Source organism: Salmo trutta, chromosome 28, assembly GCF_901001165.1.
Source record: "Salmo trutta chromosome 28, fSalTru1.1, whole genome shotgun sequence".
Taxonomy (NCBI): domain Eukaryota; kingdom Metazoa; phylum Chordata; class Actinopteri; order Salmoniformes; family Salmonidae; genus Salmo; species Salmo trutta.
The window spans coordinates 31,816,313-31,843,983 of record NC_042984.1 but is presented as its reverse complement, the minus strand read 5'-3'; the positions used below and the strand labels follow the sequence as shown (position 1 = coordinate 31,843,983).

Below are 27,671 nucleotides of genomic sequence, written 5' to 3'. Positions count from 1 at the left end.
AGTGGTTTCCTTCCTATCCGGCAACTGAGTTAGGAAGGACGCTTGCATCTTTGTATTGATTGGGTGTAGTGATACACCATACAAAGTGTATAACTTCACCATGATCAAAGGGATCTTCAATGTCAGCTTTAAAAAAAAATAAAATAATAATAATAATAATAATAATAATAATATAGGTGCCCTTCTTTGCGAGGCATTAGAAAACCTCCCTGGTCTTTGTGGTTGAATCTGTGTTTGAAATTCACTGCTCGACAGAGGAACCTTGTAGATACTTGTAAGTGTGGTGTACAGATATGAGGTAGTTAATTAAAAAATCATGTCAAACACTATTATTGCACACAGAATGAGCACATGCAACTTATGTGACTTGTTAAGCACATTTTTACTCCTGACCGTATTTAGGCTTGCCATAACAAAGGGGTTGATTACTTATTGACTCAAGACATTTCAGCTTTTCATTTTGTATTAAGATAATTCCACTTTGACATTCTGGGGTATTGTGTGTAGACCAGTAAGATATCTAGATGTAATTCATTTTAAATTCAGGCTGTAACACAACAAAATGTGGAATAAAGTCAAGCGGCGTGAATACTTTCTGAAGGCACTGTATGTATAATATTTTCACCCTTTCTCCATCCTAATTTTGGCTCTGCCATGTGCATTGGCCTCAAATATACAATTACAAGTCCAATCGGCGTGGCACCTCCCTGAAGTTGATCCAACTGAAAGCGACACATCCATCCCTGCTGACGTGGCCTTTCTATCCAGCGATCTCGGCAGTGCTGGCACTTGAGACTTCAGCAGGAGACGCCAGGAGCAATCACCTTCAATGAGGAGGCGTCACCTGGGTGGACTAACGAAGCAGAACTAACCCTGATCCCACATGACTGGCCGTAAATTAGGTCTGGGGATTACCCCTCGGAACAAGGGATGAGGGGACGGGAGGAAACCAGAGGATGGCCTCGAGAATAGATAGATTAATTTGATGAAATTGTGTTGAAATTGTGTTGACCTTTTGTATAATGCAGGTGCGGGGGGGGTGTGATTGATAAACAAATCGCAAACAGTTGCCTCATCTACCCCAAAAATATGTCCAACTGCTGGTAACTGACAAAAAAATGGAAACACTTGAGTAAATGAGGGATATAAAGTATATAAACTCAGCAAAAAAAGAAATGTCCCTTTTTCAGGACCCTGTCTTTCAAAGATAATTGGTAAAAATCGAAATAACTTCTCAGATCTTCATTGTAAAGGGTTTAAACACTGTTTCCCCTGCTTGTTCAATGAACCATAAACAATTAATGAACATGCACCTGTGGAACGGTCGTTAAGACACTAACAGCTTACAGACGGTAGGCAATTAAGGTCACAGTTATGAAAACTTAGGACACTAAAAGAGGTCTTTCTACTGACTCTGAAAAAACCCAAAATGGTGTCTGCTCATCTGCGTGAACGTGCCTCAGGCATGCTGCAAGGAGGCATGAGGACTGCAGATGTGGCCAGGGCAATTAAATTGCAATGTTCGTACTGTGAGATGCCTAAGATGGAGCTACAGGGAGACAGGACGGACAGCTGATCGTCCTCGCAGTGGCAGACCACATGTAACAACACCTGCACAGGATCGGGACAGGTACAGGATGGCAACAACAACTGCCCGAGTTACACCAGGAACGCACAATCCCTCCATCAGTGCTCAGACTGTCTGCAATAGGCTGAGAGAGGCTGGACTGAGGGCTTGTAGACCTGTTGTAAGGCAGGTCTTCACCAGACATCACCGGCAACAACGTCACCTATGGGCACAAACCCACCGTCGCTGGACCAGACAGGACTGGCAAAAAGTGCTCTTCACTGACAAGTTGCGGTTTTGTCTCACCAGGGGTGATGGTCGGATTCGCGTTTATCGTCAAACAATGAGGGTTACACCGAGGCCTGTACTCTGGAGCGGGGTCCGTCATGGTCTGGGGCGGTGTGTCACAGCATCATCGGACTGAGCTTGTTGTCATTGCAGGAAATCTCAACGCTGTGCGTTACAGGGAAGACATCCTCCTCCCTCATGTGGTACCCTTCCTGAAAGCTCATCCTGACATGACCCTCCAGCATGACAAATGCCACCAGCCGTACTGCTCATTCTGTGCGCGATTTCCTGCAAGACAGGAATGTCAGTGTTCTTCCATGGCCAGCGAAGAGCTCGGATCTCAATTCCATTTAGCACGTCTGGGACCTGCTGGATCGGATCGTGAGGGCTAGGGCCATTCCCCCCAAGAAATGTCCGGGAACTTGCAGGTGCATTGGTGGAAGAGTGGGGTAACATCTCACAGCAAGAACGGGCAAATCTGGTGCAGTCCATGAGGAGGAGATGCACTGCAGTACTTAATGCAGCTGGTGGACACACCAGATACTGACTTACTTTTGATTTTGACTCCCCCTTTGTTCAGGGACACATTATTCCATATCTGTTAGTCACATGTCTGTGGAACTTCTTCAGTTTATGTCTCAGTTGTTGAATCTTGTTATGTTCATACAAATATTTACACGTTAAGTTTGCTGAAAATAAACGCAGTTGACAGTGAGAGGACGTTTCTTTTTTTGCTGAGTTTAGGTCCTTCCATGCAGGTTTGGTTCCTGAGTTAATTAAGCAATTAACATCCTATAATGCATAGGGTCATGTATAAAAATGCTGGGCAGGCCATCATTTTGGCTAAAATGGCTATGCCCTCATAGGATGACAACGGACACGAGTGGTCACTGAATGGTTTGACGAGCATGAAAACAATGTAAACCATATGCCATGGCTGTCTCAGTCACCAGATCTCAACCAAATTGAACACTTATGGGAGATTCTGGAGCAGCGCCTGAGAAAGAATTTTCTACCATCATAACAAAACACCAAATGATGGAATTTGTCATGGAAGAATGGTGTCACATCCCTCCAATAGAGTTCCAGACACTTGTAGAATCTATGCCAAGGTGCATTGAAGCCGTTCTGGCTCTGGGTTGCCCAACACACTTAAGACTTTTTATGTTGGTGTTTCCTTTATTTTAGCAGATACCTTTCTATGTCCATTTTAGCACTTTCTTTCGATGATACTAAAGCATAGAATTCAGTTAGGACCAGATTGTCTACACAGTCCCGTATTGGTTTCCACACCGCACCAAATTTGACCTATAGCGGACTAAGTCTTTGGGGTTCTTTGCTTTGGCCGACACTACAGACAATGAAACAGTAGACGCTACAGTAGACGCTACCACACCACAGGAGTGCCTTGGTTTATATAAACAGTTTGTGGCAATCCTAGGTGCCCGGTAAGGATTTTCTCAACCTAACAGGTGGTTTCTTGTTTCCACTGGGGAACAAACCAAATGCCCTGTGATGAACAGTAAGACACAGGCTCTTACAAAGCAAATGTTCAGTTTTGTTTCTACTCTACCCCTTAATATCCCAAAGAAACAACCCTTTAGGTATGAATTTAACCCTCGCCTCAGTAGTGTGTTCATGCACACCACCCCACTCCAGGGATTTCCACACAGTGTGTGTGTGTGTGACCTGGAATAGGTAAGAGGCTGTGTGTGAGTAGTGACTGCGTCACACTGCCGTGGCCTCAGACACAAACAATAACACAGCCTCACATGAGCAGCATTGCCACAATAACCACTGAAGTAGTGAGCCAGCAAACACTGGCTGGGAAAAGTCAACTCGGATCCAAGACTAAAGTCGTGTACAGCAGTAAAGGTCGACCAATAGCAACAATGGCAGATTCCCACTAAGACTTTTAATGACATATAAAATAAATATGATTTTTCAAGCAAAGGTCGCTCAAATCTATATAGGCAGTCTGGTTTAGATGTTCCCCTACCTCTACCATTTGACACAACACTTATTCTCTGCCCCAAATGGCACCCTATTACATATAGTGCATTACTCTTGACCAGAGTCATATGGGTCCTGGTTAAAAGTAGCAATATAAAAGGGAATGAAGTGCCCCGTGGGTCACAGTCTTAGTATAGCTTTCGTTCTCCTCAAGCCGTTGGACATGAAACGTCCTGTTGCGGCAGTGTTAGCAGTGTTATTAAGTGAGGTGCGGGACTTACCGGCGAGTAGCTGTGCACGATGCCTACGCTGTTGAGGTTGACTGAGGCCAGGCTCTGGTCAGAGAGGCTGTTATTGAGGCTGCTCCTGGGGCTGTCGCTGTCCTCCTGCTCCGTCTTGTACAACACTACCTGGAACAAAGATGGTGGATGTTAATATCCCCAACTGGAACAAATATGGCCAATGTTAATATCACTTGCTGGAACAAAGATGGCCAATGTTTATATCACTTGCTGGAATAACAGCCCGGCCAAGTTTGAAGAATTTTTATGAGTACAACTTCAGCGCGGCGGGGGCACCCATGGCCCCCACGACGACACGTGACACCCACACTGCTCAAATCATAGGCAAATGCACTTTTTTAGCCTAATATTGATGTTGGCAGAAGACCGTTAGGGGTACTTGGTAATTTGCTGTTCTTCAGTAGCTAACTAGAAATACATTTAAATGTACAAATCAGGGCTCTCCCTAGGATTTGCTGACAAGTGGTGCTGGTCTAAGGTTGGGTAGGGGGAGGTACGGAGGGGGTCAGTCAACTCCCCCCTCAGGAGGTTGGAGCATTTTGCATTTGAAAAACCTGTAAATGCCATTTCTAGAAACCTAGTCTAAAAGGGATACTTTGGGATGTATCTACTTCCCAGAGTCAGATGAACTCATGGATACCATTTGAATGTCTCTGTGTACAGTATGAAGGAAGGTAGAGGTAGTTTTGCGAGCCGATGCTACCTAGCATTAGCACAATGACTGGAAGTCTATGGGTATCTGCGAAGTCTATGGGTATCTGCTAGCATGCTATTTCCAGTCATTGCACTAAAGCTAGTTAGCAATTTCTCTAGCGCTAGTTAGCAACTTCTTTCACACTGCATGCAGAGACATGAAAATGGTATCCATGAGTTCATCCGACTCTGGGGAAGTCCCTAAGTATCCATTGAAATTATAGCAAACAATGTAGCCAACACAGAAGTATTCTGTTTGATTCTACATTGAGGTGGTCTCTATGAAACTTTCAAATGTTTCTAAGTTAAACTTAGGGGTAACGATTATTCTAATTAATAGGTGTCTTAATGTGGATAGTCTAGTGAAAAAGTAACCTGTCTTCATTTTGTTTAGGGAGAAAATTCTGACTAATTCAATTACTGGATGCAATGTAGTAGTCTAGCTTACAGTAGGTTATTTGGAATATGAAACAACTGAACTAGGCCTATATGAGCTTGTTTCAGATCTCCATCCCTGACATAATGCATCAAGTTAAGTCTGACTACTAGGCTAACATTCATTCAACATGCCTTGTTGTCACTGGTAAACTATTATCACATCATTAGCAGCCTACTGTTGACATTCAGGTATAGATCGAGAACTGATTAACCCTTAAAAGGTCTTTGCCTTTGGGGGGGTTCTACTAGCTGAGATATGGAATTATTTTAAGATGGTCATACCATGGATCATTTAGTGTTTGATTAAGAAGTTTAGGACCCCTGTAGGTATAATTCCTTGATCAAATATTGAATTTAGCCTTTACTGCTAAAGCCCATAGAAATGCATTGAATAACACAATCATAAATGGCAAAACAGACATTTAAAAATTATACAATAAGGAATAAGGTTTTGAAGTGTCGTTCCTATATCTAGAAGATAAAAAGGCTAAGAAATTATCCCCCCAAAAATTGACATATTTCAAACCATTTTTTTGCTGGCACGAAACTACTTCCATACTTCTATTCACTTTTTAAACCGGTACCGGGTTACCTTGAGACAAGTTCCGTGACGCTTGTTTCTGACTGTCGTAATTTCTCTAGCGCTAGTGTTTGATTAAGCGCTAGTGTTTGACTTACATTTAGATGTCATTAAAATGACATTATTACACTTAGTCATGAAAGTGCTTTAAGGATCGTGTTCGTGAGTCTCCCCTTTCCATAGTGGGGTCATATTAGTTTGTTGCCCAAACGGTTTGACGCTCCAGACAGAAGTTGGCACATCAGTGGAACCGACTTCAAACGAGTCCCGTGGGTGTCGTGGAACAAACAGAGAGAACCAACGTGTAGGCCAAACAGTTCGCCAGCTACAAATGTTTTCGTGAGAAGAGCAATTTTAGGGATGTCTCCTGGACTGACAAACAACGCTGTGGCTCTGCCACTTTCCACCGCAGGCGCGGAAGGCTGACACTAGCGACATGGATTGCGACGCAGCCCATATATATATATCAAAAAAACGTATCTCTAGCTCAAACAGACAGCTTTTAATGGAGATTTTTTTTAAATGTTAATTAGATCGTCAATCAACCCTAGGGGGTTAATTAACATAAACGATTATAGTAGTAGGCCTATCATAACTTTCTGTGAAGGACGGTATTAGCGTAACATCTCTGTCTGCCATGTCTGTTTCCTTGCTCGTCAATGCACTCGCGCCTACTACCGCTGTGGAGATCAAAGCATGTGCGGGCAACAAAGTGTCCTTGCTTAGTTGACTAATTGCTGTAGCTAACTACCTTCGTCGTAATGACGACTTAGCTAAGGAGCTAACTACAAAATAACACGCGGCTATGTGCTTGACTAACACATACAATTTGGGGAAATGTATTTGGCAAACAGCTCGTTCTCCATTTACCCTACCCCTTTTCCTCACCGTTGGTATCAACGGGAAAAGTGGAGCGCTGCCAGAGGTTGGAAAATAGTAGGCTATTACGACTACGGGGGGGGCGGACCGGAGCGGAGAGCTAGAGATTCTCTCCTAGCCCACAATGTGCCAACTGGAAACCTATGTTTACCTATTTTAGGGTCGTTTTTCATACCAGCATACGATGACCTCAAATTGTGTGCGGGTTGGCAAGTCGTGAATAAAGATGGGCGCCATTAATATCACTACCTTGAACAAAGATGGCCAGTGTTACAATATTGCCCCAGAGGGCTAAGGTTTTGCATGTCATTACGACAGACAACTACCTTGTTAGTCACAGTGTTGATTGCCAGAGTGGGAGAGGCATCTCCGTACATGATACAGTCCATTCGCAGGGACTCCGATTCCAGGCTGTAGGGGGTGGAGGCCTGGAGGATAGGACAGAGTAATATAAGGGAGAGATGGGAGAGGGCTGTCTCTTGGTCTCTCTCTACAGCAGTGGTGGAAAAAGTACCCAATTGTCATACTTGAGTAAAAGTAAAAAAAGACACCTTAATAGAAAATTACTCAAGTGAAAGTCAACCAGTAAAATACTATTTGAGTAAAAGTATAAAAGTATTTGGTTTTAAATATCAAATGTAAATGTAGTTGCTAAAATATACTTATATCAAAAGTAAAAGTATAAATAATTTAAAATTCCTTACATAAAGTAAACAAGACAGCACTATTTTCTGTTTTTTTAGCCAGGGGAACACTTCCAACACTAATTTACAGATAGCCAGGGGAACACTCAGACATAATTTACAAACAAAGCATGTGTGTTTAGTGAGTCTGCCAGATCAGAGGCAGTAAGGATGACCAGGGATGTTCTCTTGATAAGTCTGAATGACCATTTTCCTGTCCTGCTAAGCATTCAACATATAACAAGTACTTTTGGTTGTCAGGGAAAATGTATGGAGTAAAAAGTACATTATTTTCTTTAGGAATGTAGTGAAGTAAAACTTGTCCAAAATATAAATAGTAAAGTACAGATAACCCCAAAAACTAAGTAGTACTTAAGTACTTTACACCACTGCTCCACAGAACATTGATGGGATAGATAGCATCTAATATTGAGCTGGTATAGTCTACAGTAACCCATAACATAATGTTAATAATTATTACAGACACACAATTTTTCTTTCACCACTTTCAGTCTATCCTCACTTGCCTGGCTCCCAAAACTGCTTACTGAAAGAGGATTGGTTAATTTATGATAAACTCTAAAAGAGGGGAGAGAGTTGCAAGATGCATGACAGAGGTGTGTGTATTTGGAAATAATGGCTTGATTCAAGAGTTGTATGAGGAAAGATGAAAAGACAGAAAGAATTAGTCCTCCTGTATGCCTACAAGAAAGGATAGTTAGTGCCTCGGCCTTAACAATGTTTTACTTGCTATTTGACCACTTTATATACCACAGAAGAACAGTTAGATGGACAGGTCACCTTACAGACAAACAATGGCTATGATGTGTGCATCAAAAACAGAAATACCTTATTTATACAAGTATTCATTCACTTTTCTATGAGACTCGAAATTGAGCTCAGGTGCATCCTGTTTCCATTGATCATCCTTGAGATGTTTCTACAACTTGATTAGAGTCCACCTGTGGTACATTCAATTGATTGGACATGATTTGGGAAGGCACACACCTGTCTATACAAGGTCCCACAGTTGACAGTGCATGTCAGAGCAAAAACCAAGCCATGAGGTCGAAGGAATTGTTCGTAGAGCTCCGAGACAGGATAGTGTCAAGGCATAGATCTGGGGAAGAGTAGCTGAAAAATGTCTGCAGCATTGAAGGTCCTCAAGAACACAGTGGCCTCCATCATTCTTAAATGGAAGAACTTTGGAACCACCAAGACTCTTCCTAGAGCTGGCCACCTTGCCAAATTGAGCAATCGGGGGAGAAGGGCCCTGGTCAGGGAGGTGACCAAGAACCTGATGGTCACTCTGACAGAGCTCCAGAGTTCCTCTGTGGAGATGGGAGAACCTTCCAGAAGGACAACCATCTCTGCAGCACTCCACCAATCAGGTCTTTATGGCAGAGTGGCCAGATGAAAGCCACTCCTCAGTAAAAAAGGCACATGACAGCCTGCTTGGAGTTTACTAAAAGCCACCTTAAGACTCTCAGACCATGATAATGAAAATTCTCTGGTCTGATGAAACCAAGATTGAACTCTTTGGCCTGAATGCCACTGGCACCATCCCTACTGAGAAGCATGGTGGTGGCAGCATCATGCTGTGGGGGTGTTTTTAAGAGGAAGGGACTGGGAGACAAGTCAGGATCGAGGGAAAGATTTACGGAGCAAAATACAAAGAGATCCTTGATGAAAACCTGCTCCAGAGCACTCAGGACTTCAGACTGGGGTGACGGTTCACCTTCCAACAGGTCAACAACCCTACGCACACAGCCAAGACAACGCAGGAGTGGCTCGGGACAAGTCTTTGAATGTCCTTGAGTCGTCCAGCCAGGGCCCAGACCTGAACCGTATCGAACATTTCTGGAGAGACCTATAAATAGCTGTGCAGCGTCCCCATCCAACCTGACAGAGATTGAGAGGATTTGCAGAGAAGATTGGGAGAAAATCCCCAAACACAGATGTGCCAAGCTTGTAGCATCATACCCAAGAAGACTCGAGGCTGTAATCGCTGCCAAAGGTGCTCCAACAAAGTACTGAGTAAAGGGTCTGAATACTTATGTAAATGTAATATTACATTTTTTGTTTAAAAATAAGTTTTCATAAATTTGCAAAAATGTCTACAAATCAGTTTTTTGTTTTGTCATTATGGGGTATTTTGTGTAGATTTAGGGGAAAAAATACTTTTAATCCATTTTAGAATAAGGCTGTAATGTAACAAAATGTGGAAAAAGACATGGGGTCTGAATACTTTCCAAATGCACTATATTGCATTGAAAACCACATACTAAAATGCTTTCTCTGTTGCCAATAGGTCTAGAGAAAACGAATATGGAACACGCATACTCTTTTGACAGTGAAAGACGGCTATATTTCTGTGAGCCAATCTGACAACTCTTGCAAATCTGCCAGCAATGCAACCGAAGCGTAATAAAAGGGTCGAAGGGCTTACGTGTAATAAAAAATGACTAGGTTCTGAATTAATGTTTGTGATGAAAAAATCCAGAAGAAAATGTGTGTAACGGAAGCCTAGGGCCTTGCGTGTTAATTAACTGGAAAAGAAGCCTAGAATACTCTACCTCTCTTTTCTCTCCACTCCCTCTCACTCTTCCTCGCTCTCATGCTCCTGCTCTTTCCCCTTTCTCCCTCTCGTTTTCTCTCGTTCACTCTTTTGCTTTCTTTCCCCCTTCCTGTCGCTCTCACCCTCTCCCTTCCGTTCTTCCCCTCTCTTCTGCTTGCCCTCCCCTCTTCCTCTTCTCATTGGGCTGTGATGATTGTGCACTTCGGCGCTCCATGCCTGCTTTGTTTCCGTGGTGATGGGTAGGGCAGAGGTAGATGCGAAGGGGGAGAGTGGGCTTGCTGCTGCTCGGGGCTCAGTGAGCTGCAGCGCCGTGTTCATTCATGCGCTCAGGTCACTGAACGCCAGTGGTATAGTGCTAATTCTATAGGGGCAGGAGAGACGTGATTTTTCACAGCATGATATCACCATTTCAAAGTAGATAGGTGATGACTGTTGGCCGAAATGAGACAGGATCATGATACATTAAGCAAAGAATGCAATACTCAATGTCCATATACTGTAGCCTAGAATTAGTTTAGGAATTTGCTACATTTGTATTGATCTGACATGGAACAATTGATTATCGTCTCTTATATACACTGAACAAAAATATAAATGCAAAATGTAAAGTATTGGTGTCATGTTTCATGAGCTGAAATAAAATAGCTTCTTGACACCTATCAGGTGGATGGATTATCTTGGCAAATGTGAAATGCTCACTAACAGTGATGTAAACAAATTTGCACACAACATTTGAGAGAAATAAGATTTTTGTGCATATGGAACATTTCTGGGATCTTTTATTTCAGCTCATGAAACATGGGCCCAACACTTTACATGTTGTGTTTATAGTTTTGTTCAGTATACAGTACCAGTCAAAAGTTTGGACACACCTACTCATTCCAGAGTGTTTATTTTTACTATTTTCTACATTGTAGAATAATCGAAGACATCAAAACTATGGAATAACACATATGGAATCATATAGCAACCCAAAAAAGTGTTAAACAAATCAAAATATATTTTACATTTCAGATTGTTCAAAGTAGCCACCTTTTGCCTTGACAGCTTTGCATTCTCTCAACCAGCTTTGAGGTAGTCACCTGGAATGCATTCCAATTAACAGGTGTGACTTGTTAAAAGTTAATTTGTGGAATTTCTTTCCTTCCTAATGTATTTGAGCCAATCAGTTGTGTTGTGACAAGGTAAGAGTGGTATACAGAAGATAGCCCTATTTGGTAAAAAACACATTATGGCAAGAAGAGCTGAAATAAGCAAAGAGAAACAACAGTCCATTACTTTAAGACATGGAAGTCAGTCAATTCGGAAAATTTCAAGAACTTTGAAAGTTTCTTCAAGTGCTGTCGCGAAAACCATCAAACGCTATGATGAAACTGGCTCTCATGAGGACCGCCACAGGAATGGAAGACCCAGAGTTACCTCTGCTGCAGAGGATAAGTTCATTAGAGTTAACTGCACCTCAGATTGCAGCCCAAATAAATGCTTCACAGAGTTCAAGTAACAGACACATCTCAACATCAACTGTTCAGAGGAGACTTCATGAATAAGGTCTTCATGGTCGAATTGCTGCAAAGAAACCACTACTAAGGGAAGAAGAGAGTTGCTTGGGCCAAGAAACATGAGCAATGGACATTAGACTGGTGGAAATCTGTGTGATGGTGTGGGGTGCTTTTCTGGTGACACTGTCGGTTATTTATTTAGAATTCAATGCACACTTAACCACCATGGCTACCACAGCATTCTGCAGCAATACGCCATCCCATCTGGTTTGCACTTAGTGGGACTTTGATTTGTTTTTCAACAGGACACTGACCCAACCCACCTCCAGGATGTGTAAGGGCTATTTGACCAAGAAGAAGACTGATGGAGTGCTGCATCAGATGACCTGGCCTCCAGAATCACCTGACCTCAACCCAATTGAGGTGGTTTGGGATGAGTTGGACTGCAGAGTGAAGGAAAAGCAGCCAACAAGTGCTCAGCATATGTGGGAACTCCTTCAAAACTGTTGGAAAAGCATTCCAGGTGAAGCTGGTTGAGAGAATGCCAAGAGTGCAAAGCGGTCATCAAGGCAAAGGGTGGCTACTTTGAAGAATCTCAAAATAAAATATATTTTGATTTGTTTAACACTTTTTTAGTTATTCATAGTTTTGATGTCTTCACTATTATTCTACAATGTAGAAAATACAAAAAAAAAAAAAAAAAAAAAAAAAAAAACCTTGAATGAGTTGGTGTGTCCAAACTTTTGACTGGTAGTGTATATATGCTACATTTATGCACGCCGCAGATGACCGTCAATCGGACCAGTGTAAATTGTATGTCAGCCCATGTGAGGCAAATCCAGCGGTGTCGGAAGCTGTTGCTTTCGTCCCGACTCCTGATGACCGGTCTTTTGGGATCATCTGGTCAACTCTAATTTGAAATCCAGTACTCACCATTTCTCCAGAGCGCGGCCTCTTCTTTGGTCTGGTGGGCAGTGTGTCCTCTTTAGGGTTGGTGTCTATAGCCCAGTAGGACCCCTGGAAACCACAACAAACAAGATATTAACACACTACCCACTGGGCAGAAACTGGTTGAATCAATGTTATTTTGATGTGGTATCTACATGGAAAATACATTGGATTTGAAAAAAGTCATCAACTGTTGTTTTGAGGGTGAAATTGGCGACAGGGTTTCATGTGAATATTCTAAAATCTGCATAAAAATAATATTTTCCCAACAGAGATGTTTCCATCAAATTGATTGGTTGTGGATAATAGGCTTTATGTGATGACGTAGTGCACCTAAATATAACTTTTGCGGTTAAATTCATGTATCGAATAATAAATACAAGTTAAATAGGTTTGCAGCCATTTTCAACTCTACTGACGTTTTTTTCACAATTTTTTGTTGTGTTAGATAGTGAATGTGCCCACTCTGGTCTTGGCATGTGCACTCTAGCCAACAGCTTGCAGATACTGTATACAATGTGGGTAGGCTAGCCTACATGATGAGATTATTATGGATTAGTTTTGTCAAACGGCAGCCAAGAATCGATCATCATGTCACCAGAATAAGACCATCAATATTTATTGGAAAGGAGCATCAAGCTCATCACTGTGCACTTTCACCACCCTGTGAAGTTCATCATAATTTATTGAATCTATCGAGTAATAAACTGCATGCTTTCCGAGTCATCACATCATCGCGGGACCACACAACATATCATCGTGTGACTCCAAGTTTACTTTGATATGATGGTTATTATATCAATATTTGCATAAATGCGTTTCCACCACCATCTCTCACATAATGAATTTAACCGACACAAAGCGATCCCACCTTGTCTAGCGTATTTTGTTAGTCGATATTTGGTAAGTTTACAGACAAATTTGCTGTTTCCATCAGGCCTCTAGTTACATTTTTTTATGTACTTTACTCACGTAAAAAGGTTGGATGGAAACCTGTTTACAGTAACCAAATTTCAACACAGACAAACGTTGTATAAAAAAATATAGAGAGCTTTGGACTATAAGGTTTTATCTGCATTTTTCTAAAATGTTCTGTTCAATGTTTTCTACCTTTATATTACTCTAACTACCCCAATTAATGTTCTTAAGTAAAAAAAATATATATATATAAATACATACATACATACATACATACATACATACATACTGCAAAAAAAAAATAAAGGGAACACTTAAACAACACAATGTAACTCCAAGTCAATCACACTTCTGTGAAATCAAACTGTCCACTTAGGAAGCAACACTGATTGACAATAAATTTCACATGCTGTTGTGCAAATGGAATAGACAACAGGTGGAAATTATAGGCAATTAGCAAGACACCCCCAATAAAGGAGTGGTTCCGCAGGTGGTGACCACAGACTACTTCTCAGTTCCTATGCTTCCTGGCTGATGTTTTGGTCACTTTTGAATGCTGGCGGTGCTTTCACTCTAGTGGTAGCATGAGATGGAGTCTACAACCCACACAAGTGGTTCAGGTAGTGCAGCTCATCCAGGATGGCACATCAATGCGAGCTGTGGCAAGAAGGTTTGCTGTGTCTGTCAGCATAGTGTCCAGAGCATGGAGGCGCTACCAGGAGACAGGCCAGTACATCAGGAGACGTGGAGGAGGCCGTAGGAGGGCAACAACCCAGCAGCAGGACCGCTACCTCCGCCTTTGTGCAAGGAGGAGCACTGCCAGAGCCCTGCAAAATGACCTCCAGCAGGCCACAAATGTGCATGTGTCTGCTCAAACGGTCAGAAACAGACTATGAGGGTGGTATGAGGGCCCGACGTCCACAGGTGGGGGTTGTGCTTACAGCCCAACACCGTGCAGGACGTTTGGCATTTGCCAGAGAACACCAAGATTGGCAAATTCGCCACTGGCGCCCTGTGCTCTTCACAAATGAAAGCAGGTTCACACTGTGCACATGACAGATGTGACAGAGTCTGGAGACGCCGTGGAGAACGTTCTGCTGCCTGCAACATCCTCCAGCATGACCGGTGGGTCAGTCATGGTGTGGGGTGGCATTTCTTTGGGGGGCCGCACAGCCCTCCATGTGCTCGCCAAAGGTAGCCTGACTGCCATTAGGTAACGAGATGAGATCCTCAGACCCCTTGTGAGACCATATGCTGATGCGGTTGGCCCTGGGTTCCTCCTAATGCAAGACAATGCTAGACCTCATGTGGCTGGAGTGTGTCAGCAGTTCCTGCAAGAGGAAGGCATTGATGCTATGGACTGGCCCGCCCGTTCCCCAGACCTGAATCCAATTGACCACATCTGGGACATCATGTCTCGCTCCATCCACCAACGCCACGTTGCACCACGGACTGTCCAGGAGTTGGCGGATGCTTTAGTCCAGGTCTGGGAGGAGATCCCTCAGGAGACCATCCACCACCTCATCAGGAGCATGCCCAGGCGTTGTAGGGAGGTCATACAGGCACGTGGAGGCCACACACACTACTGAGCCTCATTTTGACTTTTTTAAGGACATTACATCAAAGTTGGATCAGCCTGTAGTGTGGTTTTCCACTTTAATTTTGAGTGTGACTCCAAATCCAGACCTCCATGGGTTGATAAATTGGATTTCCATTGATTATTTTTGTGCGATTTTGTTGTCAGCACATTCACCTATGTAAAGAAAAAAGTATTGAATAAGATTATTTCATTCATTCAGACCTAGGATGTGTTATTTTAGTGTTCCCTTTATTTTTTTGAGCAGTGTATATAAAAATAGCTGATACCCAGAACATTAAAGCCAATTATCTCAGGATCATCTTTTTGCCGATAGAACCTTATAGTCCAAGCACTCGATATGTTGAATTTGTACCTATAAAACGTCAGATCTTCAATGTTATATCCAGCACAGAAAAAAACAATATGCTGGGCAGCACCTTCTACTGGAGCATTGATCTACGTACAGCTACCCTTTGGTATCTTATCCATGGTTTTAACCAAGCCCAGCCCTGCTTAGCTTTGATATTTGTCACTGACTATTACCAACGTACTATCGTGAAAATTACTGTTGAGAGATCTCCATTTAGAAAACGAAATAGATTCCCTACTGAAGTCACGCCAAAGGATAGGTTTCGTTCTGCCCCTGAACAAGGCAGTTAACCCACTATTCCCCGGTAGGCTGTCATTGTAAATAAAAATGTGTTCTTAACTGACTTGCCTAGTTAAATAAAGGTTACATTTAAAAAAAATCACTTGTACAGTGCCTTCAAAAAGTATTCACATACTTTTTCAAAATGTTGTTGTGTTACAGTCGGAATTAATAAAAACAGATGTCTCGAGTCAACAAGTATTCAACCCCTTTGTTATGGCAAGCCTAAATACGTCCAGGAATAACAATTTGCTTAACAAATCACATAATAAGTTGCATGGACTCATTCTGTGTGCAATAATAGTGTTTGACATGATTTTGGAAATGACTACCTCATCTCTGTACCCCACACATATAATTATCTGTAAGGTCCCTCAGTCGAGCAGTGAATTTAAAACACAGATTCAACCACAAAGACCGGGGAAGCTTTCCAATGCCTCGCAAAGGAGGGTACCTAGTGGTAAATGGGTAAAAATGTATAAAAGCAGACATGGTGAAGTAATTAATTGCACATTGGATGGTGTTTCAATACACCCAGTCACTACAAAGATACGGGCTGGAGAGGAAGGAAATCGCTCAGGGATTTCAACATGAGGTCAATGGTGATTTTAAAACAGCTACAGGGGTTAATGGCTGTGATAAGAGAAAACTTAGAAAGCAGCAACAACATTGTAGTTACTCCACAATACGAACCTAAGTGACAGAGTGAATAGAAGGAATCATGAGTACCACTCTCCATAGTGGTGGCTTCGCCAAGTTATGGGTATAGTTGTAATCATTATGGACTGGGGAGTTTAAGATAAAAAGGAAACGGAATGACGCTAAGCACAGACAAAATCATAGAGGGAAACCTGGTTCAGTCTGCATTCCACCAAACACTGGGAGATGAATTCACCTTTCAGCAGCACAATAATAAAACACATGGCCAAATCTACACTGGAATTGCTTACCAAGAAGACAGTGGATGTTCCTGAGTGGCTGAGTTACAGTTTTGTCTTAAATCTGCTTGGAAATGTAGGGCAAGACCTAAAAATTCTACAAACATGTTTTGACTTTGTCAATATGGGGTATTGTGTGTAGATGGGTGAGATTTAAAAAAATATTTAATCCATTTTGAATTCAGACTAACACAACACCTTCACTTTTTCCACATTTTGTTACGTTACAGCCTTATTCTAAAATTGATTTTAAAAAATACATCAATCTACACATTATACCCCATAATGATAAAGCGAAAAGTTTTTTTTTACATTTTAGCAAATTTATAAAAATCTTTAAAAAAAATACCTTATTAACATAAGTATTCAGACCCTTTGCTATGAAACTTGAAATTGAGCTCAGGTGCATCCTGTTTCCATTGATCATGCTTGAGAGTCCACCTGTGGCAAATTCAATTGTTTGTAAATTATTTGGAAAGGCACACACCTGTCTATATATGGTCCCACAGTTGACAGTGCATGTCAGAGCAAAAACCAAGCCATGAGGTCGAAGGAATTGTCCGTAGAGCTCCGAGACAGGATTGTGTTTGAGGCACAGATCTGAGGAAGAGTATCCAAAAAAAGTCTGCAGCATTGAAGGTCCCCAAGACCAGTGGGCTCCATCATTCTTAAATGGAAGAAGTTTGGAACCGCCAAGACCCTTCCTAGAGCTGGCCGCTCCGGCCAAACTGAGCAATCGGGGGAGACAGAGCTCCAGAGTTCCTCTGGGGAGATGGGAGAACCTTCCAGAAGGACAACCATCTCTGCAGCACTCCATCAATCAGGCCTTTATGGTAGAGTGGCCAGACGAAAGCCACTCCTCAGTAAAAGGTACATGACAGCCCGCTTGGAGTTTGCCAAAAGGCACCTAAAGGACTCTCAGACCACGAGAAACTTTGGTCTGATGAAACCAAGATTGAACTCTTTGGAGTGAATGTCAAGCGTCACGTCTAGAGGAAACCAGGCACGTTCATCACCTGGCCATACCATCCCTACGGTGAAGCATGGGGGTGGCAGCTTCATGCTGTGGGGATGTTTTTCAGCGGCAGGGACTGGGAGACTAGTCAGGATCAGGGGAGAGATGAACGAAGGAAAGTACAGAGATCCTTGATGAAAACCTGCTCCAGAGCACTCAGGACTTCAGACTGCGGCAAAATTTCACCTTCCAACAGGTCAACAACCCTAAGCACACAGCCAAGACAATGCAGGAGTGGCTTCGGGACAAGTCTCAATGTCCTTGAGTGGACCAGCCAGAGCCCGGACTTGAATCCGATCGAACATCTCTGGAGAGACCTGAAAATAGCTGTGCGGCAACACTCCCCATCCAACCTGACAGAGCTTGAGAGGATCTGCAGAGAAGAATGGGAAAAACTCCCCAAATACAGGTGTGCCAAGCTTGTAGTGTCCTACCCAAGAAGAATTGCTGCCAAATGTGCTTCAACACCTTTGGCAGCGAGTTGGGCATCTCCGGCGCGGCTCACTCTTGGATTGCGTCCTACCTGACAGGTCGCTCCTACCAGGTGACGTGGCGAGAATCTGTCTCCGCACCACGTGCTCTCACCACTGGTGTCCACCAGGACTCCGTTCTAGGCCCTCTCCTATTCTCGCTATACACCAAGTCACTTGGCTCTGTCATATCCTCACATGGTCTCTCCTATCATTGCTACGCAGATGACACACAATTAATCTTCTCCTTTCCCCCTTCTGATAACCAGGTGGCGAATCGCATCTCTGCATGTCTGGCAGACATATCAGTGTGGATGACGTATCACCACCTCAAGCTGAACCTCGGCAAGACGGAGCTGCTCTTCCTCCGGGGGAAGGACTGCCTGTTCCATGATCTCGCCATCACGGTTGACAACTCCATTGTGTCCTCCTCCCAGAGTGCTAAGAGCCTTGGCGTGACCCTGGACAACACCCTGTCGTTCTCCGCTAACATCAAGGCGGTGACCCGATCCTGTAGGTTCATGCTCTACAACATTCGCAGAGTAAGACCCTGCCTCACACAGGAAGCGGCGCAGGTCCTAATCCAGGCACTTGTCATCTCCCGTCTGGATTACTGCAACTCGCTGTTGGCTGGGCTCCCTGCCTGTGCCATTAAACCCCTACAACTCATCCAGAACGCCACAGCCCGTCTGGTGTTCAACCTTCCCAAGTTCTCTCACGTCACCCCGCTCCTCCGCACACTCCACTGGCTTCCAGTTGAAGCTTGCATCTGCTACAAGACTATGGTGCTTGCCTACGGAGCTGTGAGGGGAACGGCACCTCCGTACCTTCAGGCTCTGATCAGTCCCTACACCCAAAGAAGGGCACTGCGCTCATCCACCTCTGGCCTGCTGGCCCCCCTACCTCTGCGGAAGCACAGTTCCCACTCAGCCCAGTCAAAACTGTTCGCTGCTCTGGCACCCAAATGGTGGAACAAGCTCCCTCACGACGCCAGGACAGCGGAGTCAATCACCACCTTCCGGAGACACCTGAAACCCCACCTCTAAGGAATACCTGGGATAGGATAAAGTAATCCTTCTAACCCCCCCCCCCCCCCAAAAAAAAATATATAGATGTACTATTGTAAAGTGGTTGATCCACTGGATATCATAAGGTGAATGCACCAATTTGTAAGTCGCTCTGGATAAGAGCGTCTGCTAAATGACGTAAATGTAAATGTAAAGTACTGAGTGAAAGGTCTGAATACTTATGTAAAAATGTATACAACACCTGTTTTTGCTTTGTCATGTAGATTTGTGTGTAGATTGATGATAAAACATTTTCTTATCCATTTTAGAATAAGGCTGTAATGTAACAAAATGTGGAAAGGGGTCTGAATAGTTTCCGAATGCACCGTATACTCAGTCTCTCTGTGCATATCTGAGCTAAGGTTAACGCAATAATTGAATGCTAAGACAACAATTGCAAGATATTATTTCCTTGTTCCTTAGCCTCTTAATACTCGCATAACGGTAAACCTAGACATGTGCATCTTACCTTGGCTATACCCACAGGATACGATTATGGGCCTATAGCCTTCACATAGTTATTGGAGTCAGATTGATAAATGTAGTTTATTATTATTCAACATCATTTTTACACATCTACATAATGGAGACCCCTCATCCTCAGTTGATGGGGATTTCCACCAACCTACATAATGGTTAGATCATTTCCACCAAACAAAATTGTGACATCCAGTTGATGGTGATGTTCTATATTACACTACAATAGTTTCTAGTCTAGTGGATAGACCATAAGGTTCAAGAGAAAATAGCCTAATTAATTACAAAAGCATCTCATCAACAATGGCATGATTTACAATTAAAGCTAGAGTCTTTAATTGAAACAATAACAAAGCAGGCAACCCGCCTCTGTTTTGGTAAAAAGCGGAGATGGGCCTGGAGAAATGTAATCATTCTGACCATACTGTACAATTTTTTATCAAAATGATAGTTTTAACCATGTTTTGAGGTTATAGAGTGTTTGTTTACATTTACATGGTTTACAAACATTGGCGTAAAACAAGCTTATATTTTGGGTTTGATGGGGTTGAACTGAGCTCATGCGGCATTTACAAGTTATCACTTAAGCAAAATCTGGTAACTTGATAAAACTCTAACTTCAATGTCAACTTATTTTGACATCGCTTTGTTGTTTTTAGCTGTATAGATTATGTATTTTTGATGTTGTTTTCAGTGTGTTTTGAACACTTGAGGGGAAAAAAAAAAAATTGGTGCCCCCAAAATTACAAAAAGTTGAGTTAACTGATTAACTCTGACAGCCCTAATAGGAACACACACACATGGATCATGCGCTCTCAGTTTCATAACCCTAAACAAGTTGATAATGTGAGTACATACATGATTTAGCTATATTTATGTCTCTAAGGTGGCCAATCACAGTAACAAGAGAGATGTATTGCTACCCTTGTTTTACACAGTGGGTCTCCCCCGAGTTTAGGCTCTGGCCAGGTCCAAGTAGAGCGAAATCAGGTGAGAACCTCTCTTTTTGTGTCAAACTACCGGCCTCGGCTGAGGATTCCAGTTGAATTATTGAGTCAATTCATTTTTCAAACAGTTCATATCCCTATGGCTGAGCTCAACACTCTTTGGTCAAAAGAATATTGGCAAAACCGAAAAAGAATGGTAGCCTGGAATCCAGATTGAACATAGAATTTTTGTTTCACCATTGTTAAACTTCACTGATTCAGTCTGGCCATGCATTCATTGAAACAATTTTTGCCTATATGTTTAATGAGGGGCATTATGCAAAATGTGTCAGCAATTGCACCCCCTTCAACCAACCAGATGACCAAGTCTTTAGGCATAATCAATAAATCAGCAATTGACCACGTGGGATTTGAGGCTAAGTCGGAGGTAGAATTGTTTTTGCAATATTATTACATTCACTCGACACAGATACAGTACACTTAATAATATTACAAAAATATGTTCACGTAAAAAAGGGTTTCATTAATTGTTTGTTTTTACATTAAGTCTAATCAACAATTTTCAACCTCATTGGTAGTCAATTTGATATGAAAACACACTGAAACACAGATTCTGCTTTCTCATACCAAAACAGGTGGCTATTCAAAGTTAAAATTGGAACCATGAAAAACAGTCATTTGGACAGCTCATGAATAAAAAAAAATATATATATATTACTCTGCGCATTTTTAAGTCATTCCCCACTCTGTCCTTGACAGTGTTTTAATGAGTTTTAGGAGGGCATGTCATTTTTTGAATGGTTTTCCACGGTTGCCCCGGTGCCATGCCCAGTTGATAATCACCCCAAAGGTGCCGTGGACATTTGATAATCACCCCGATAATTGCCTCAACTGAACCTAAACTATACCAAAACTAATTTCACACATATAACAGATGAAATAAATTAAGGAAAGTATGATGGGGAGAAAGAGGGGGATAAGGGGGGAAAGTGGGTGAGTTGATGAGCGAGGGGAGGCGAACGATGCATAATTGGGTAATCACCAATTGTGAATGAAGAACAGGGTGGCCTATTATATTGTATTGATCTATTCTAATTATAATCTCAAAATGGTAAACCCTATATCAGTCGACCGAATCCAAGCAGTCCTATCTGTCTACTCTGCCCATCTCGGAGTATACAGTGAGAACGTGCATAATTTACAACGGCAAGAAGATCAAGATGATTGGATGCACATGCTGTGTTAGCGATGCTACTAAATCATAATGAAAACAATTCAAATGGTCGGGAAGAAATTAATCATGACATCTATGATGATTATTCTTCTGATTCTGAGCCTCAGCCTGAATCTACAGTGCCTTCAGAAAGTATTCATACCCCTTGACTTATTCCACATTTTGTTGTGTTACAGCCTGAATTCAAAATGGATTAAATACCAGTGTTGGAAAAAGTACACAATCGTCATAGTTGAGTAAAAGTAAAGATACCTTAATAGAAAATGACTCAAGTAAAAGTAACCCAGTAAAATACTACTTGAGTAAAAGTCTAAAAATATTTGGTTTTAAATATACTTAAGTATCAAAAGTAAAAGTATGAATAATTTTTCATTTACAGGTAGCCAGGGGCACACTACAACACTCAGACATCATTTACAAATGAAGCATTTGTGTTTCGTGAGTCCGACAGATCAGAGGCAGTAGATATTTTCTTGATAAGTGCGTGAATTGGACCATGTTCTGTCCTGCTAAGCATTCAAAATGTAACGAGTACTTTTGGGTGTCAGGGAAAATGTATGGAGTAAAAAGTACATTATATTTTCTTTAGGAATGTAGTGAAGTAAAAGCTGTCAAAAATATGAATTGTAAAGTACAGATATCCCAAATAACTACTTAAGTAAAAATACTTTAAAGTACTACTTAAGTACTTCACAACACTGTTAAATACCCCATAATGACAAAGTGAAACCTTGTTTATAGAAATGTTTGCAAATGTATTGAAAATGAATTGCAGAAATATCTAATTGACATAAGTATTCACACCCATGAGTCAATACTTTGTAGAAGCACCTTTGGCAGCGATTACAGCTTTGAGTCTTCTTGGGTATGTCTGTACTGTATCATCTTTGCACATCTGGATTTGAAAATGTTCTCCCATTCTTCCTTGCAGATTTTCTCAAGCTCTGTAAAGTTAGATGGGGAGAGGCAGTGAACAGCAATATTCAAGTCTTTTCACAGATTTTCAATGGGTTTCAAGTCTGGGCTTTGTCTATGCCACTCATGGACTTTTACATTCTTGTTTTAAAGCTTTCCAGCATTACTTTGGCTGTATGCTTGGAGTCATTGTTCTATTGGAAAGTAAATCTTTGCACCAGTCAGACCAAGGAGTTATATTTTTCTCATCAGACCACAAAATCTTTTGCCTTATGCTCTCAGAGTCTTTCACGTGACTTTTTGTAAACTCCAGGCGTGCTGTCATGTGCCTTTTTCTCAGGAGTGGCTTCCGTCTGGCCACTCTCCCATAAAGGCCAGATTGGTGAAGTGCTGTAGAGACTGTTGTCCTTCTGGCAGGTTCTCCCATCTCAGCCAAGAAACTCTGTAGTTCTGTCAGTGGTCATTGGGTTCTTGGTCACCTCCCTGACCAAGGTCCTTCTTGCCTGGCTGCTCAGTTTAGTTGGACGGACAGCTCTAGGCAGAGTCTGGGTAGTTCCATTTTTTTTTTCAATTTCCCAATGATGGAGATTATTGTGCTCTTGGAAACTTTCAACACTCTAAAAGTTGTTTTATACCCTTCCCCAGATATATGCCTCATCACAATTATATCTCAGAGATCTACAGACACTTCCTTGGACTTCATGGTATAGTTTCTGCTCTGACATGCACTGTCAACTGTGGGACCTTATATAGAAAGGTGTATCTTTCTAAATCATGTCCAAACAATTGAACACAAGTGGACTCCAATGAAGTTGTCGTGACATCTCAAGGATAATCAAAGGAAATTGGATGCACCTGAGCTCAATTTGTAGTGTCATAGCAAAGGTGTGTGAATACTTATGTAAATTTGATATTTCTTTATGTAATTTTCAATAAATATGCCAAAATTCTAAAAACCTGTTTTCACTTTGTCATTATGTGGTATTATGTGTAGATGGGTGAGCAAAAGCATTTATTTAATCAATTTTGAATTGAGACTGTAATGAAACAAAATGTGGAATAAGTCAAGGGGTATGAATGTTTATTTTTTTTTTTAACCTTTTTTTAACCAGGTATGCCAGTTGAGAACAAGTTCTCATTTACAACTGCGACCTGGCCAAGATAAAGCAAAGCAGTGCGACAAAAACAACAACACAGAGTTACACATGGGATAAACCAACGTACAGTCAATAACACAATAGAAAAAATCTATATACAGTGTGCGCAAATGAGGTAAGAATACTTTCTGAAGGCACTGTACACCCCCGAGGCCTTAGCGCAACAAAGTCAGAATGGTGCGCACTGTGCAGGTGCCAGCGCCACCACCAAATGAAACGGTGAGACGGGAGCGAAGGAGGCATGGCACTGTTTAGATGGATCAAGCCGGTGACAATGCTGCGGCCGATTATCAGCACAAAATCCTATCACTGAGAGAGCAGACCCCAAGCAAAAAACAACATCAGCGACGCACTCACCAGCTTTCATTATGTGACATGGACATGCTCCAACTGATGCCATTACGTGAAGATGCACACCATGTAAGCACGAGCTGACAATAATTGACTATTTTTGAGTGCTGTCATATCCACACTTATTGTATGTTCATTATGCCACCATTATTACTGTAAGTCGCTCTGGATAAGAGCGTCTGCTAAATGACTAAAATGTAAATGTAAAATTATTGATTGTGTGCTCATTTTCACTGTTTAACAAGCACACTTAGCGTTTGATTTTTAGGCTACTGGGGTTTTCATCATTTGACTGTGTGTCTTGGTGGTTAGGTTTTTTTATTTTATCTTTATAAAAATGAGCTGTTCCCGCATTCCTACACATATGCTTTCTGTTTCATAGCTGTAACAAAGGCACTTCACAAATAAAATTCATTGAACACTTGAATATATATATTTTTTTTTTACATAAACTAATGAAAATTCTAGTGTTATTTGAAATATATTTTTCGTATTCTAATGTTACCTTCATCAACCCAACCAAACAATCCTTTTTGCGTAGCATATATGGAATGTATTAATTACACTGTCAGAATGACTGCTCATTAGCTTGAAGGGGGGTCCCTCAAGGCCAAGCGGTTCTCGTGTTAAATATGTACTCAGACTATAAGGGTCAGGAAATACTTACTTTCCCAGGGTCGTCTTTAGAGCGAGGCACTTTGAGAAAACACTTGTTCAGGGACAGATTATGCCGTATTGAGTTCTGGGAGAAAAGAGAGAGAAGGGGGGGGGGGGTGCTGTTAGACATGTTTTCATTAACACCATCATGACAGCATAGAAAATAATCTACATTTTTCAATACATAAAAAGTAGAGGACCGTTAGCTTTTCACTTGGTCTCCATGAGTAAGATTAAATATTATACTTTTGCGCAAACTACCAGACAACCACAACCTCCCAGGCACCTGTTAGTAAGAATTAGATACAGTCAGGACCTGCATCATCTGTTCATTCACCATGCTCTATTGTTTTACAGTTCAAGAAAGGTTGAACAGCCGGTTTGCCGGATGCAGAGTATGCCTCCATTTAAAACGGCATTTTAGTCTAAGACTAGGCTTAATCTGGGTCTGGAAAAAACTATCCAGACCTGTATTAGGTGGTTAATTTTGCAATGGAGACATTTGTGATATGTGATTTAGCAGTCTTAAACAAAAGTAATTCCATGGCTAGCAGCACTAAGTAATTGCATCGTGGAAATCCATGGAGATAAGAGCCTCTATCAGCCTGTCTGACTGTAGCTCCTCTACCTATACCATACAGTAAAGCTCCAGTACACCTGGCCTGACATGAACCGTGTTCCCCCTCAGGGCTCCTCCACTCATCTGGAGCTCCTAATTAATACCACTGAGGAGGGGAGAAGAGAGTCCTGCTCTCTCTCTATCCCTTTCCTCCTCTCGATATCCCTTTCCCCTTCTCTCGATATCCCTTTCCCCCCCTCTCGATATCCCTTTCCCCCCCTCTCGATATCCCTTTCCCCCCCTCTCGATATCCCTTTCCCCCCCTCTCGATATCCCTTTCCCCCCCTCTCGATATCCCCCCCCCCCTCGATATCCCTTTCCCCCCCTCTCGATATCCCTTTCTTCAAAAGGATCTCTTCATTTGCTCCTCACCCTCTCCATCCTCTCTCCTACTTTTCAATCTATCTTGTGAGCTCATAGCCCATGGTCAGAATATGGAGGAGGAGAATACAGCAAGCTAATGCAAAGAGTCATTACCTGACAAATACATTAATAATTCATTTATGGCCATGGCATCCTGCTGCACCGTTCTTTCAAAAAGAGGCCAAACCATAAACCAAAAAACACACACACACGCAACAAACACACACCGAACACAGACCAGTTGCAGGCAGATGCCACAGAGACACAGAGACACAGAGAGACAGAGAGACAGAGAGACAGAGAGACAGAGAGACAGAGAGACAGAGAGAGAGATATCCCTGTATAAAAACCACCAGGCCTCTCACTCACAAGACCAAGTCTTTGTCTAGTACTCCCAGTGGTGCTACCATTGGTCCCCCAGAAGACCGATGTAGACGGCTGAAGACTGAGAACATCGCTCCACAATGACGACTCTACCAGTTACTATAGTAAGCCCTGCCAGCTGTATCGGGCCATAAACCAACGGAGAGTCGTTACCACGGCGAGAGATAGTGCCTTTCTCACTGAATGGGCTGAATTTGTCATAGCTCGATGCGATGGCATTGACAATAATGCACTGAGTGGTTGCGACGTGAACGGAGCTAATGCGATTCGCTCCCGCGTCCACCCACTCGTTTGATGGCGTTGGATGATTAACAAGCTTATTGGGCACAGCTGGGGCTTTGCTGCTGCCCAGCGCTAAATTAATCTCATTGGAAGGCGGCATACGGTGGAAAGGAGGTTGTCAAATTTGACTTCCTTGTTCTTAGACGATTTGGGGGATTTGAAATTAGACGGTTTACTTTGCCTTAAGGATGCAGGCATTTATTATATAATCATTGTGGCTATTATTAGTAAGCGCTCTGCTTTAGTAATATCTCTGATGTGTAATATCGCACAGGCTTACACGGAATAAGCATGACATGAGCCAAAATCTGGGGTTTCAGAAATGCATAGAAAAAGAGGTAGAGAGAATGAGATCACTAGAGGATATAGGCCGGAAGGTGACATAACCGTGCTGGAGATATTAGCTCAGAGTGCGATCTGTGTGAGTGCTGTTGGGGATGGAGAGCGTTTAACGTGAGTAGGAGCACTGGATATATAGGTCAGAGAGTGTGATGTGTTGGCTATGGTGAAGATAAAGGGTCTAGATGAGATAGTGAGATTACAGGGAGATGTAGCCTAGCAAATACAGGGGATAAAGGTCAGACTGAAATAGTCAGTGAGATGGTGGTTAATGTTGAGGAAGATATGGGACAGGGTAAGGCATGGATAATGTTGAGGAAGATCTAGCACAGAGTAAGACACATGGATAATGTTGAGGAAGATCTAGGACAGGGTAAGACACATGGATAATGTTGAGGAAGATCTAGGACAGGGTAAGACACATGGATAATGTTGAGGAAGATCTAGGACAGGGTAAGACATATGGATAATGTTGAGGAAGATCTAGGACAGGGTAAGACATGGATAATGTTGAGGAAGATCTAGGACAGGGTAAGACATATGGATAATGTTGAGGAAGATCTAGGACAGGGTAAGACATATGGATAATGTTGAGGAAGATCTAGGACAGGGTAAGACATATGGATAATGTTGAGGAAGATCTAGGACAGGGTAAGACATATGGATAATGTTGAGGAAGATATAGGACAGAGTAATGGTTAATGTTGAAGTAGATATATGCCAGAGTAACATGTGTGGATAATGTTAAAGCTATGGGTGCAACAGAAATGACTTGAGGTCAGAAGGTGAGGTCTGCTGAGAAAGAGGGGACTGGGGGGTGGTGTGATAGGGTGTGTATAGTATAGGGAACTGCTGAGCTCCCACACAGACGGCCCTAGTCAGAAGCAATACTGAGGAGTGTT

The 27,671-nt window shown here is 42.3% G+C and overlaps 1 protein-coding gene across 3 annotated transcripts in view; it reads right to left on the bottom strand.

Annotated features, from left to right (window-relative positions):
* Positions 1 to 27,671, bottom strand: part of LOC115166021 (forkhead box protein J3) — a 96,700-nt gene that overhangs the window by 10,237 nt on the left and 58,792 nt on the right. For all 3 annotated transcript variants that reach the window (XM_029719637.1, XM_029719636.1, XM_029719638.1), the window contains exons 4-7: positions 24,793 to 24,867; positions 12,394 to 12,477; positions 7,027 to 7,128; positions 4,090 to 4,218 (exon numbers count right to left, since the gene is read on the bottom strand). In XM_029719637.1, coding sequence (XP_029575497.1) covers positions 4,090 to 4,218; positions 7,027 to 7,128; positions 12,394 to 12,477; positions 24,793 to 24,867 — 390 coding nt within the window. The remainder of the gene's footprint in view (positions 1 to 4,089; positions 4,219 to 7,026; positions 7,129 to 12,393; positions 12,478 to 24,792; positions 24,868 to 27,671) is intronic.